General features: G+C 42.9%; 1 protein-coding gene across 2 annotated transcripts in view; it reads right to left on the reverse strand.

Annotated features, from left to right (window-relative positions):
* Positions 1-12,888, reverse strand: part of cnot4b (CCR4-NOT transcription complex, subunit 4b) — a 45,178-nt gene that overhangs the window by 10,038 nt on the left and 22,252 nt on the right. The window contains exon 12 of one of the 2 annotated variants that reach the window (XM_076722123.1): positions 5,090-5,326. The exons of the other annotated variant lie outside the window; for it this stretch is intronic. Coding sequence (XP_076578238.1) covers positions 5,090-5,326 — 237 coding nt within the window. The remainder of the gene's footprint in view (positions 1-5,089; positions 5,327-12,888) is intronic. 2 annotated transcript variants of the gene reach the window in all.

The raw sequence follows: 12,888 nt of genomic DNA on the forward strand, positions 1-12,888 counted from the left end.
AGTATGTAGGTTAACCATCACACTGAAAGAAGTTGCAGAAGACTGTTTCAATGAGAGGTGGCTTCTGGTGAGGAACAATGAATAGCAGATATCAGATGCACTAAAGTAAACTTCAAAATAGATGGTGGGACCGATGTTAAAGCTATTCCTGAATGGGTGTTCAAAAGAGTACTATATGGAGATGAAAAGCTAGATAAAGCCTTGTAACAAAGTTTTATCTATGGTCCTGGTGCAAGGAAACTGACTGTGTTGGGGTCAGCTACAGCAATACTCATATGGAGAGAGGAGCACCACAGAGAAAATCTTTGTAGTGAGGGAACTTTTAAGTGACTTGGGTGGCTCAGAAAACTTAGGTTATCAAGTTCAAATCTGACGCCAAGCCATTCTCTTGGCCACAGCAGGTCCTGTTGCTACTCACGGGCAAAGTGAAGAAGGAGTTGGAAAGGATGGAAAACCTAGGGATGATCAGAAGAACCAACAGACTGGTGTTGTGGCATGGTGATAGCACCTAAAAAAAAAACATTCGCAGAAGACGTCTGCATTTGTGTGGACATGGCATCCTTAAATGAGTCAGTTACCAGTACAAGTTCATCCTCCCTTCTGGAGACCAAACTTCAGACATGCTCGCGGTTGCACAATATTTCACCAAGCTAAACGCTAACATGGGCTTCTAGCAAATTCTCTTGTCTAAAGATTCAAGACTCTTTACCACCTTCCTCATGCCACTTGGCATTACCACTTTAACTGCCTGCCTTTTGGTCTCACCTCTGCCCCAGAACATTTCCATAACAGGATGGTGACAGAGGTTTTCATGGGGCCAGAAGGTGTTGTCTGCCATATGGATGAAATCGTCATCTGGGGGTTTACAAAGAAGCAGCATGATGCTAGGATGCACGCTGTCCTGGAGTGAGCAGAAAAAGCAAAGTGCGAGTTTGGGAAAAGAGAGATAAGGTTTCTCTGTGACATGATCTCAGTTGATGGCATGAGTCCAGATCCAGACAAAACAAGAGCTGTGCAGGACAGAAAAGAGCCAAAAAATGTATGGTGAATCAGTTAGGGAAGTTCATATCAAATCTGGTTGAAAAACACAAACCGCAAAGACACTTGCTGTCCAAAAGAACAAGTGGTTCTGAGGTCACAAGCAACAGAGGGCATTTTGCAGCCTCAAGTGTGAGCTCTCCTCTGCGCCCATTCAGCTGTATGACCCAAACATGCAACTGAAAATATCTGCAGAGTCCTCATCCTACAAGGGGCAGTGATGTCCCAAAAGCATGGAGAGATTTGGTCACTGGTCGCTTATGCTTCCAGGTTGCTGACAGATACCGAGCAGTCTTATGCCCAACAGGAAATACAGGTGCTCGCACTGACTTGGGCTTGTGAGAGGTTTAGTGATTTCATCCTTAGACTACATTTCAAGCTAAAAACCGCAAATCTTTTGTGTTTCAACTAGGTGGGCAGGCTCTGGATTCGCATCAGGATACCCTTAATGAGGTTCATCTACATCATCACATGCTTAAAAAAAATCTTTACAACAGCTGACACACTCTCTCGATCCCTGCTCAAAGATGGGACTACACAAGCTGACAATGACCTGACTGTGACCTGGAAGATACTAATATCTCCATTGAGTCTGTACTGGACAATCTCTCAACAAGCGATAGATACTTGACAGAGCTTCGGAGCAGCTGTATGCTAACAATATTTGTAATCAATGTAAAGTCATGAAATATTGTGTGGTGGGTTGACCTCACAGAAACCACTTACAAGGACCAGTCAAACACTACTGGCACACAAGAGTAGTTATGAGTGTGCATGATGGACTTCTGTTAGATACAGTGTTAACTCTGCAAACATGAAAAATTATGTCCTTGAGAAGATGCGCGAGGCTCACCGGGCAGTGGTCCAATCCAATTAGTCATTTGGCAGACGCTTACAAACACTTCAGCATAAGGAGGGGGCAAAAAGATAGATTGATGCAAAATGTTTCAATAGTCAAAACAGAGCAAGGGATCTTGCCAAGCTGTCACATTGAGACTATGTTTGGATCTCTGATGCCAGCATCTCTGAAGCTGGTCAGTTGACCACAAGGAACATGCCTAGTCACAGAGTGAGAATGAACATGAGCACCTACCAGAAATAGACACTTCTACAGAAGCAGGTTTAAGAACTCCCAGTCTCCCAGTGTTGTGAGAACGAGAAATAATAAAATCCCTGAAATTGAAATCACGGGCTGATCCAACTTACATGAATTTCATCACGGCAACTCATAATGTGACTCAGTAGTGTGTTTGGTCCCCGTGTGTCTGTATGCACTCCCAACAACGTCTGGGCATGCTCCTGATGAGTCGACAGATAGTGTCCTGGGGGATCTCCTCCCTGGATCAGGGCATCGTGAGCTCCTGGGCAGCCTGTGGTGGTACTTGGCGGCGTCGGTTGCCCCGATGAATAACATCCCATAGGTGCTCAACTGGATTTAGGTCAGGGGAATGTGAAGGCCAGTCAATGGCATCAATGCCTTGGTCATCCAGGAATTGCCCACATACTCTGGCCACATGAGGCCAGGCATTGTCCTGCACCGGGAGGAACCCAGTACCCACTGCACCAGCGTAAGGTCTGACAATCACTCTGAGGATTTCCTTCCGGTACCTAACAGCAGTCAGGGTACCATTGGCTATGACATGGAGGTCTGCGCGACCCCCCTACACCATCACTGACCCAACGCCAAACTGATCATGTTGGATGATGTTACAGGCAGCATAACTTTCACCACAGTGTTTCCAGACTCTTTGACACCTGTCACATGCACTCAGTGTGAACCTGCACTCATCTATGAAGAGAACGGGGCGCCAGTGATTGACCAATTCTGGTGTTCTCTGGCGAATGCCAATTGCGCTGCACGGTGCTGGGCTGTGAGCATGGGTCCCACTAGAGGACCTCAGCTGTCATGCCACCCTCATGGAGTCTGTTTCTGAGAGTTTGGTCAGAAACATGCACACCAGTAGCCTGCTGGAGGTCATTTTGTAGGGCTCTGGCAGTTCTCCTCCCGTTCCTCCTCACACAAAGGAGCAGATACCAGTCCTGCTGCTGTGTTGATGCCCTTCTAAGGCCCTGGCCAGCTCTCCTTGTGTACTGGTCAGTCTCCTGGTATCTCCTCCATGCAGTGTGCTTTGACTGTACTGGGAGACACAGCAAACCTTCTTGCAACCGCACGTATGAATGTGCCAGCCTGGAGGAGCTGGACTACCTGTGCAATCTGACTGGGCTGCAGGTACCGTCTCATGCTACCAGTAGTGACAAGGATAGTAACAGAACTAAAAACTAGAGAAGAATCAGTCAAGAAGGATAAGGAGAGAGCAATTGTCTGTGGCCACCACATGCAAAACCATTCCCTTTTGGGTGGTTGCATTGCTTTTACCTCTCCATTGCACCTGCTGCTGTCATTCTCATTTGCACCAAAGCAGATATAACTGAGTCACAATCACTTGTGCTCCCTAAATGGACAGACTGATATCCCTGAAGTTTAACTGACTGGTGTTATACTGTGGTGATTAAGTGTTTCATTTATTTGAACAGTGTCATTTGGGTGACAGGCTCTTCTATATGGCTGAGGTGTAACTGTGAGTCACAAAAGGAAATATAAGTGCCCTAAAGTTCCAAGTAAAGAGTCTGAACACTAACCTCAAAGGAGTCTCTATTGTGTGTACAAAAACCCAACACAACAGGTGAAAGGTGGTAAGGCAAGGATAGTAGGTCCAAAAATTATTATTTATTCCTATTCCTATTAGAGTTCCATCAAGTAAACTAATCAAGGCAAACTGTCCACTTTACATTGCAGCGCTCTGTCTTCAGAACTACATGGGGACTTGGGTCATGGGAAAATTTTGTCACAGATGTGACTGTGAAATTATCTAACTAAAAATATTAGTGACTAGTGACTGCTGTGCCCAGTGATAGAACTGTAGCAACCCTCTGTTTACTGTCCCTGCAAATCTGCATGTGGCACAGTGTGCTTTGTTGTAGGGCTTTGGTAGATAGTGGTCCCACCATCACAAAGCTAAAGAAATTCATTTTCATGGATAGCTTAAGTCCCCCGAAAGTCCCTAAAACTGCCAGATTCTCAGAAAATACACTCCAAAATTGGTTGAAAATGAGATTGTGATGCTACTGTATTTATAGTATATAATTTCACAATGAATTTCACATGTCCTCTTGGCAATTATCTGATCTAGTTGTGTCATCATATCAATGTATCTTCACTTATTGACATAAAAACCTATGACTACTAAGACATGAACCTTTATGCTTTTAACACTTCTCCCACCGGCAACTTGGCCTTAACCTGTGATCTATATCCTGACATGTTATGAGGATAATGCCATCTGATCACAACCATTCCATCACCTGTTATTAATAGGTGTGCTCGGTATCTTGATTCTGCCCATATTGTGATTGGACCTCAACATGCAAATTAGACAGAAATAGCTGATTGACATGGCATGTCTCAGGTCAAGGGAAGCGATGCTGGAAACCCTTAAGGGACCTTTACAATGGTCATGTGACAACGAAAGCCAGTCTATGACTTCCATAGGTTACTTTTAGCCTTGCTAACTAGACAAACATTTCCTCTATGGTAAGAAGGGCTGCAAGTAACTTTTAATTTTCATTATTATTAAATCTGCAGAATACCTGATCAATTTCATCATTGGACCCACAAAATGTCCCCGGTTACAAGTTACCAAAGCTTACGTTTTTTGCAAAAAAAAGAGTTGAAAAATTAAGTTTCACTTTGCTTCTGTCTTAGGTATTTGGCTATGGTAACTATGCAACACTGGAACAATTTTTAATAGATAATCCTGCTGACAGAGGGCTGCTATATTTCAAGTTCATCAGAACTGCATGAGTTTTACCGTTGTGTTAACTTTGATCTTCGGTATTAGTGTTAGAGTTTTTTGTTTGCTGGCAAAGTGTTTTCAATACCTTACTAGCCCCATCTCCATTAAGATGACCTCTGGAATCGGCAAGTAGCTTTGAAACCTCATGATCATATTTTTAGATGAATATGTGCCCCTGAGCAGGATCTGATTCTTACCTCTGATGATGGCTGGGTCCATCCAGCTGGCTGTGTCGTCCCAGCAAAGGCTATGAGAAACACTCCCAGAAACTCCTAGTGCCCCTGTGTGGTTGATGCTGGATGAAGAGGAGGATGACGATGAGGAAGACAAGGAGTTGGGCAGTCCTCCAAAGTTGATGTTGATGTTGGGTAACAGCGCTCTGAGGCCATCCTGCCACTCTTTCACATTTATACTCTCTACACAACTGCTGTTTTCTGCATGGAAACAGGGAGAAAGGAAGCTCTGCCACCAGCAATACATGGATAATGGTTTTAGTTTTAAAAAAAGCACAGTTTCTGTCAGGGTCTATTAAGCACTGTCATAAATTTGCTTTCACTAATCATAGGTACAACATGCTGCTTGCCTGTTGTACCTGGGAGCAGTGGGAGCTGTGAAGGCAGAACTTAGTGACCCCAACCTCTGCCCCCACAAACAAAGACCCTTGGTAGATGACTCTGGACCAACTTCCACAGACCTTAGTTTGTCTAGACAGTCATGTCTCCATATTACAATGATGCAACAAGCCTCATTGAACGATCTTAGCCTCCCTTTATGTTACACATAAAAACTACTCTCAATGGTGGAGTGTGGAGCATGAATTGAGGAGTCTCTCAGCATTAGGAAAGAAGATGTTCTGCAGTCTGGTGGTACAGCAGTGAATACTTTTGTATCACTTGTCAGATGACAGCAGAATGAACAGGCTGGGTGGATACCATCTTTTAGTATCCTTTGGGTTCTGAGCAGGAACTTCACCACACTGATATCACTACTGTTTAATTCATGGGTATCGATGATTTTCTGGGTGGTTTTAATCACCCACTGCAGAGCCCTCCTGTCCTGGGCCATGCACATCCCATGCCAATTCATAATGTCTCCTGTCAGGATGCTTCTATTACTCCTCAGTTGCCATGTTCTGTCCTGCAGCCAAAACAGCTATATGGCTGTGCTGTGGTTGGAAGCTGGAATCATTTAGAGCTCTGTCTAATGAGACATTGCAGACAGCAGGCCTCATGAGGACACCAACCCTTCCAGTTACCATGGCTCTATGAATAATAAATACTAATTGACAGGGTGATTGTTATCCACTTAGTCATTAACCCCCACAGCTCACTTCCTGCAAGATGGCTAAGGCATAGTGGAGACTATGGATTTACCATTAATTAATATTTATTACAACATGTCTTGAGATGTTGTTACCATAGCCATTGCTTCAAGCATTAAGTGTAGGGAATATTCCTTCAATTATATGACGCTTTTACATTAAATACTGCCAGGCACTAAACCCCAAAACATGACTGATTAAGAAGAAACAAAACAACTTCAGTATTCCCCTGTGATCCTTTCTTCGCCTTCACCAAGCCCTTTTTCTCATTTTAATCAGGCTGTCAGGCAGGGAAGCATGGTTGGCATTAACATCATCACCTACGTTGCCATTTGCATCCCCAGATAAATAAGTGCCACCATGTTTAATTCATGAGGCTGAGAGCTGCCTTCAAAATCAATTTTAACCAAGTTATCCAATGCCAGTCCTCTACAGAGAGGAATTATTTACCACTGAATTAGCTGATGTCCTTTATGACTGCTATCAGAGGAAGGTTGTAAGCCAATGCAACATCTTCTTCAACTAGTTTAATTTGACAATTGTGATCTTATGTTTAGACATTGGCAACTTACTGATACATTGTTAATTTGATCACTGCAGCTCAGAAATGGACAATTGCAGCCTAAAGGAAAAAACACTGCTTGGTTGGAGAGGTCTATTTCTGTGCAGGTACACTATATGGTCAAAGGTATGCAGACAGCTTTGTCCCTTACCTTTGTACTTCTTGTCTGGGGCTGTTTTTGTTAACATGCCTGGCTATCTAGATAACTACCTAAAGTAGCTAAATCAGTGTTGCTTCAAAGCTCAAGGAGCTTAGCTTTACCGAATTACATTATTTTCTGGGGTAAAAAGTTTTTTAAAAAGCTGTGTCTAGGACTGGCAGATAGCGTTTACTGTGTAGTATTCCACAACTGTGTAGGAGCTTGTACTGGATGCTACTACATCAGTCTTGGCTAACATTAGTAGCTTTATCCTGCTCTATTGGATTTGGGAAAGTTTAGACCCAAGCAACCACAGCTTAACTTGATACAGATGTAAAATTATGTTAGCCAAAATTACTAGCTAGGTCTCATTCTCAAAGTGAAACATACTATTTGAAAATTAAAATAACTAACCATAAATCTAAACATCTGTGTTGCTTTACAAGTATTCAGTATTTTTCTATTGCAAGCATCTAAACAGGGTTATGTTGGAAAAAAATAGCAGTGATCTTACATTTTTTCTTGTGACTAAGTAGTATAAATATAAAACTATATAAAATGACCATTTAGCCTGGCTCCTATAGCATGATGAAGAGCTATTGTTTTCTGGAAGATGCTTCTATAAACTCCCAAAGTTACTGTTAATTAGTGAGCTAGCTAACAAAATCTGATCTTGATAGAGTGAAACAAAAATAGGTGTTGGGTGAGACAATTGATAGTATTATCTTGTGTACTGCCCTGCAATCAACTGGCAACAGGTTCAGGGTGTACCCCGCCTCTCGCCCTTGACAGTTAGGATAGGCTCCAGCCCCCCTGCAACTCCGAAAGGGATAGTTGGTATAGAAAATGGATGGATGGATGGATCTTGTGTCCTGTATCATAATGGACAACAAATGACAATGCTTCCTAAATGTGGTGAAACAAAAGACAAATGATGGCGTAGATGTTTTGTTTCTAATCTGCATTGCACTTCTTATATTAATCTTTACTAATCTTTACTGATGCTGCTGTATTCTGAAATTTCCCCTCGCGGGACAAATAAAGGAATATTGATTGATGCTGAGAGGGGGAACCGTGAAATACAGGAAAGGTCACCTTCGCATTGTCACGCATTGTCATTTTTTATAGGCCTTTCCGTACACACCGCCATTGTTTATTTACATTCGTGTTGTCAGATGTAAGTCCCTAGCACCTCCTTCCCAGCGACATCATGCACATCATGATATACTACTGGCTACGATTGGTTGGGGACCAACCTGTAGACCATCATGTGTCTCAGCCAAGTTAAGCAAGAATTTGTGACTCTAATTGTAACAGACAGAAATATAGAGTAGTCTGAACCTGGCATAAGAGGGACAAGGCTTAGCAAAGGGTTACTTTTACATAATAACTACATATTAGCACTAAGCACATGGTGTTCCTTTTCTTCTGTCTCCAGAAAGCCATCGCACTGAACCTTTAGTTAAGATTTTTTTGTTTTGTTTTCAAGGTCAAGATCAAACCTTCAAGCGCAACTTTCATGAACAACTATAATCGCACAAATGCAACAGCAAACATAAAGCAGTACGTCTCAGGTGATTGGGCTGTGAGAGTGTCTCCAAGCACAGCTGCTATTTATTGATGATACAGCAGCATGCACAATAATTCATTTAAAGAGTAAAACATGACATGCCACTTTTGCTAAAAGCAAGTTGAGAAGGAGGCACACGTGACTCATTAGCTTCAGATACATTTGCAGTGCTACAGCAGCAAATGGTATGAGGCTGACGATTGCAAAGTTGTAACAGAAATTTTGCAGGTGGCAGTTAGTGGATTTGAGCAGGAAGTCTGCAGCGTAGAGTGAAGAGGAAAGGAATGTGGACTGTTCCCTCACGGTCCTTCACAAAGAGCTGGGCCTGTACCAGCGGAAAGTGCCCTGAGACAACTTCTGTTGTGATTTGACGCTATACAAGTAAAACTGAAAATTGAATTGAACTGTATCTTCACATAGCATAGTCAATTGATGAGGTGGTCCAATGATATATGTTGTGAGGTGGCGGTCTGACCCTGTGTGCTCCAACTTGTCCCTCAGAGGCATGGGGTGTATGGGTTTGAAGGCACTGAAGAAATTAAAAGGTTAAAATAAAAATGATTCTCACGGTGCTCCTAGCTTTTGGCAGATGAGAGGTAGCTGACAGCATCATCCATCCCAAGGCCAGTTGATGAGTGAACTATAGCAGGTCATTGATGGTCTCAGCAGAGGTCAGAGATGGACAAGGAGCAGCCAGGGTCTTCATCAGATGTGATGCCAGTGTCACGAACCTGTAGCTGTTGAGTCTTTGACACTGGTACCATGTAGGATGTTTTCCACAGCTGTGGCACTCTCCTCAGCCTCAGGTTGAAGATGTGCTCAACTGGTCTGCACAGGACTCCAGAAGCCTTGCTTCATACCCGCAGCCTGAGTTTTTTCCTCACCTGGTCTGTTGTGAGGGACAAATTGGGGCAGGGGTCTGTGTGCTGGAGGTTGTGGTTGGGTGGGTAGGGCATTGGACAGGAAATGCGGTGGATGTACAGGGTGGCTATGAGCTGAGTATTGTGGGAAGAGGGGTGTAGGTGGGGGTGGGTCAGTACGCAGGGGCTGCAGACGATGGGGGTTGCAGCAGCGAGGACAGGACAATGGGAGGGTAAGTTGACTGATTAAACCTACAGAAGAAATAGAGGTGAGATCATTCACCCACTTTCAGTCCCCCACAGGCTGGGAGTTGAGTTCCTTGTAGCCAGAGATGGTTTTCAGGCTCCCTCAGACTCCTCTGATGTTGTTCTGCTCCACCTGATCCTCCATCTTCCTCCTGTAGTTTTTTCCCTCTCCCTGATTCTCCTTCTCAGCTACCCTCTGCACGTTCTTCAGCTCATCTTTGTTTCCTGGCCTAAATATTGTCTTTCTTCATTGAGAAGAGCGTTTACACAGGACTAATCCAGGGTTTATTGTTGGGAAAACACTGTACAGTCTTGGTGGCTAGCATTCTCCACACAGACATGTATATAGGTATACAATGTGTGAGACTGTGAGTGTCCTCCCCAGTCCTTAGAAACCTCATCAGCCTTGTTGAATAAGCTTTTCATTCTAAGAATGACAGCTCACTACCGGTATACAAGATGTCTACACAGGCATGAGGTAGACCAGGCTGTGATCAGATCTTCCCAGAGCAGGGTGAAGTTGTATGCCTTCTCAGTGTTGGCATGAAATAAATCCAGCTTTTTATTGTTTCTGGTGTTGCATGTAACATATTGAATGAATGTGGACAGAGTGGGGAACAGAGGGGCTTAATTAAAGTCACCAGAAATAAGAAGCAGGGCATGCAGGTGTTGTGTCCGCAGCCTTCTTGTAACTGAGTGGCTAATGCCACAGACCACGTCAAAACTTGCTAAGTGGGGTAAAAACACCGCTATCAAGATAACATATGAGAATTTCAGCTCAAAGTTCTTACTGCAGAGTCGTTCTTTAATTGTGATGTGCTCAGAGTTAAATCATTTATCAGTGATAAATAGCTAGCCATGTCTCCGTAAACAGTATAATGCTACACTCCCAGTTTTCCCTCTGTAAGAGAGTCAGCACTGCTAGCTTGTCCACCATTACATCAGAGATCTCACATTCCGCATGATGATCAAGGGAAGGACTGGTTTGTAGCATCTCATAGCGCTGCGCTCAGCCCCAGCACAATTTCCCTTTCTCCCCCCCACTTTGGATCTCTCCCTGGGAAACGCCACAATGTTACAGAGCACTATCAGCTGATCCCTGGTGTAGACAATGGGCCCATGGTTGAAGTTGGACTGCCCAGAAACCAATGGAAATACCAGGGCAAACTCAACAATTTTACTGTGCATACTGCAGGGACGAGTTAAAAGGAATAACTGCACACCCAATGTGCAAAAAAAATGTGAAAGAATCTCGAGGAAAAAGAAGATGCTGCAACAGGTTATCACTTGTGCGATGCCAGAAATTACAAAAGTAATTCGGTTTCACACATAAACATCAGAAAACTGAGTTATAACCTTCCAGTCTGAAATATATATGGTTATTTTGTAGTAGCCAGCTGTCATTTCAATTAAATCAATGTAAACATGGTGGATGGCCATGTGCAATGGCACTGATTGCACTCTGATGTGGCACTTATGAAATCAGAGGCAACATATTTATTAACCTTCTGGTCCTGCAGCCTTCAGACAGCTGCATGGATTTAATGAAGTGCAGGAGAAGCTTTTCATATGGAAATAAGCAACTGTAGACAACAGATACCGTAAGAATTATTCATATTGATAACTACAAATTGCTTTACTGGCATTCATGCTTTAACTACATTCAACATTTTTTTAAAATGCAGAATTAAGCACATCTACTGGTTGGAGAGTAAGTGATTAATTTGTTTTATTAGCATTTTAAGCATCATTGCTGCTCATTTTCTCTATTTCTATCTATTGAGTTTGCTCTTGTTGAAAAAATGATCAGATTGGCAGCAAAGAGCCAGAAACAGACATGGTTCTGAGGCATCTATTCTCAGTGCAAAGTCTAAGACCCAGTCTCCACCAAAACACCAGCAGCTCTCTGTCCTGACTAGGCAGCAAAATATGACACAGCCAGGCAAAGACAATTTCAAGGTCAGGTAAAGACCAAACTGTGGCGTGGCGTTTGCACTGGTGATTGACCCCTAAAATAAGGCCCTGTGAACAACACTTAACCAAAAAATCAGTTCTCTAAACTGATGAAAATGTAGTTTTAGAGAAAAGAAAAAGAGATAAACCACGAGACTGAAAAAAAAATGTAAGTAAACAATAGGCTACTAATCCTTTAGTAAAAGACACCAAAAATCACAAAGAGAATGCATAGAAAGTTATGTTCGTGCTGGATAGTATTCTTTGGCCGCAACCACATGCGAGACTTACTGACTGAGGGAGTTTCAGGTTTAGTTCATGAATGACAATGACAGATATTTAGATATAATTATCAGAAATAAATACCGTCAGGCCAGTAAACTGTGATCATACATTAGGCATTATACCTTCATGCATGTCTCTAATGTTGTGCCTTTGTTTGACGTCCACTGTAAAAGGACTTTTCACTTATCAGTCAAAGTCCAAAGACGATTTGTCTGGACTGCTATGAGGGATTTATAAGTAGCTCTCTCTCTCTTTCTCTCTCTGGAGGATGGATGGATGCATGGATGCATGGATGTATAGATAGATAGACAGATGTATAGATAGATGTATAGACAGACAGACAGACAGACAGACAGATAGACAGATAGATAGATAGATAGATAGATAGATAGACTATAGCTGCTGCATAGCTCCATCAAGCCCCATCAAGGCCCAGTTGTAAATGTGGGCCTGAAGCAAAATTATTTCTTGTGATGACATTTATAGCCAGATTATTTCAGTACTTGAAGTGCTCTTTGGAAAGTATTTTTCTCTTGAGCAGGTGTTGAGTGACAGTTAAACATAAACCAGTAGAGGCCCGTGTTTGGGGATATGAAAAAATGCTCAGAAACAGACTGGAATAATAGCTGCGATGACAGGCTGCTCTCTCAATATCTGCTTGAGCAAAACCTGTTCACTCTGTTACAATAATGCTGAAGTAAATGATGTGCTGCCACCAAGTGGTCAATAAATGAGGATGTGTTCACCTACATGGCAATGCAGTTTAATATGCACCATGATAATGTCTTAGTCATGTACTAGTTGTTTCTTTGAACTTTACTTGTTTTGCAGTGACAGTGGCTCAGGAGACTTGAACACCCTACACAACAAAATACATTGCATTTGTTTGTTTTTTTTTTCTAATTATGATGAAATGCATGGGCGGCACGGTGGCGCAGCAGGTCGGGCAGGGCCTTTCTGTGTGAAGTTTGCATGTTCTTCCCATGCATGCGTGGGTTCTCTCCGGGCACTCCGGCTTCCTCCCACAGACCAAAAACATGCTCGTTAGGTTAATTGGTGA

Source organism: Chaetodon auriga, chromosome 22 (genome assembly GCF_051107435.1).
Source record: "Chaetodon auriga isolate fChaAug3 chromosome 22, fChaAug3.hap1, whole genome shotgun sequence".
Classification (NCBI taxonomy): Eukaryota; Metazoa; Chordata; class Actinopteri; order Chaetodontiformes; family Chaetodontidae; genus Chaetodon; species Chaetodon auriga.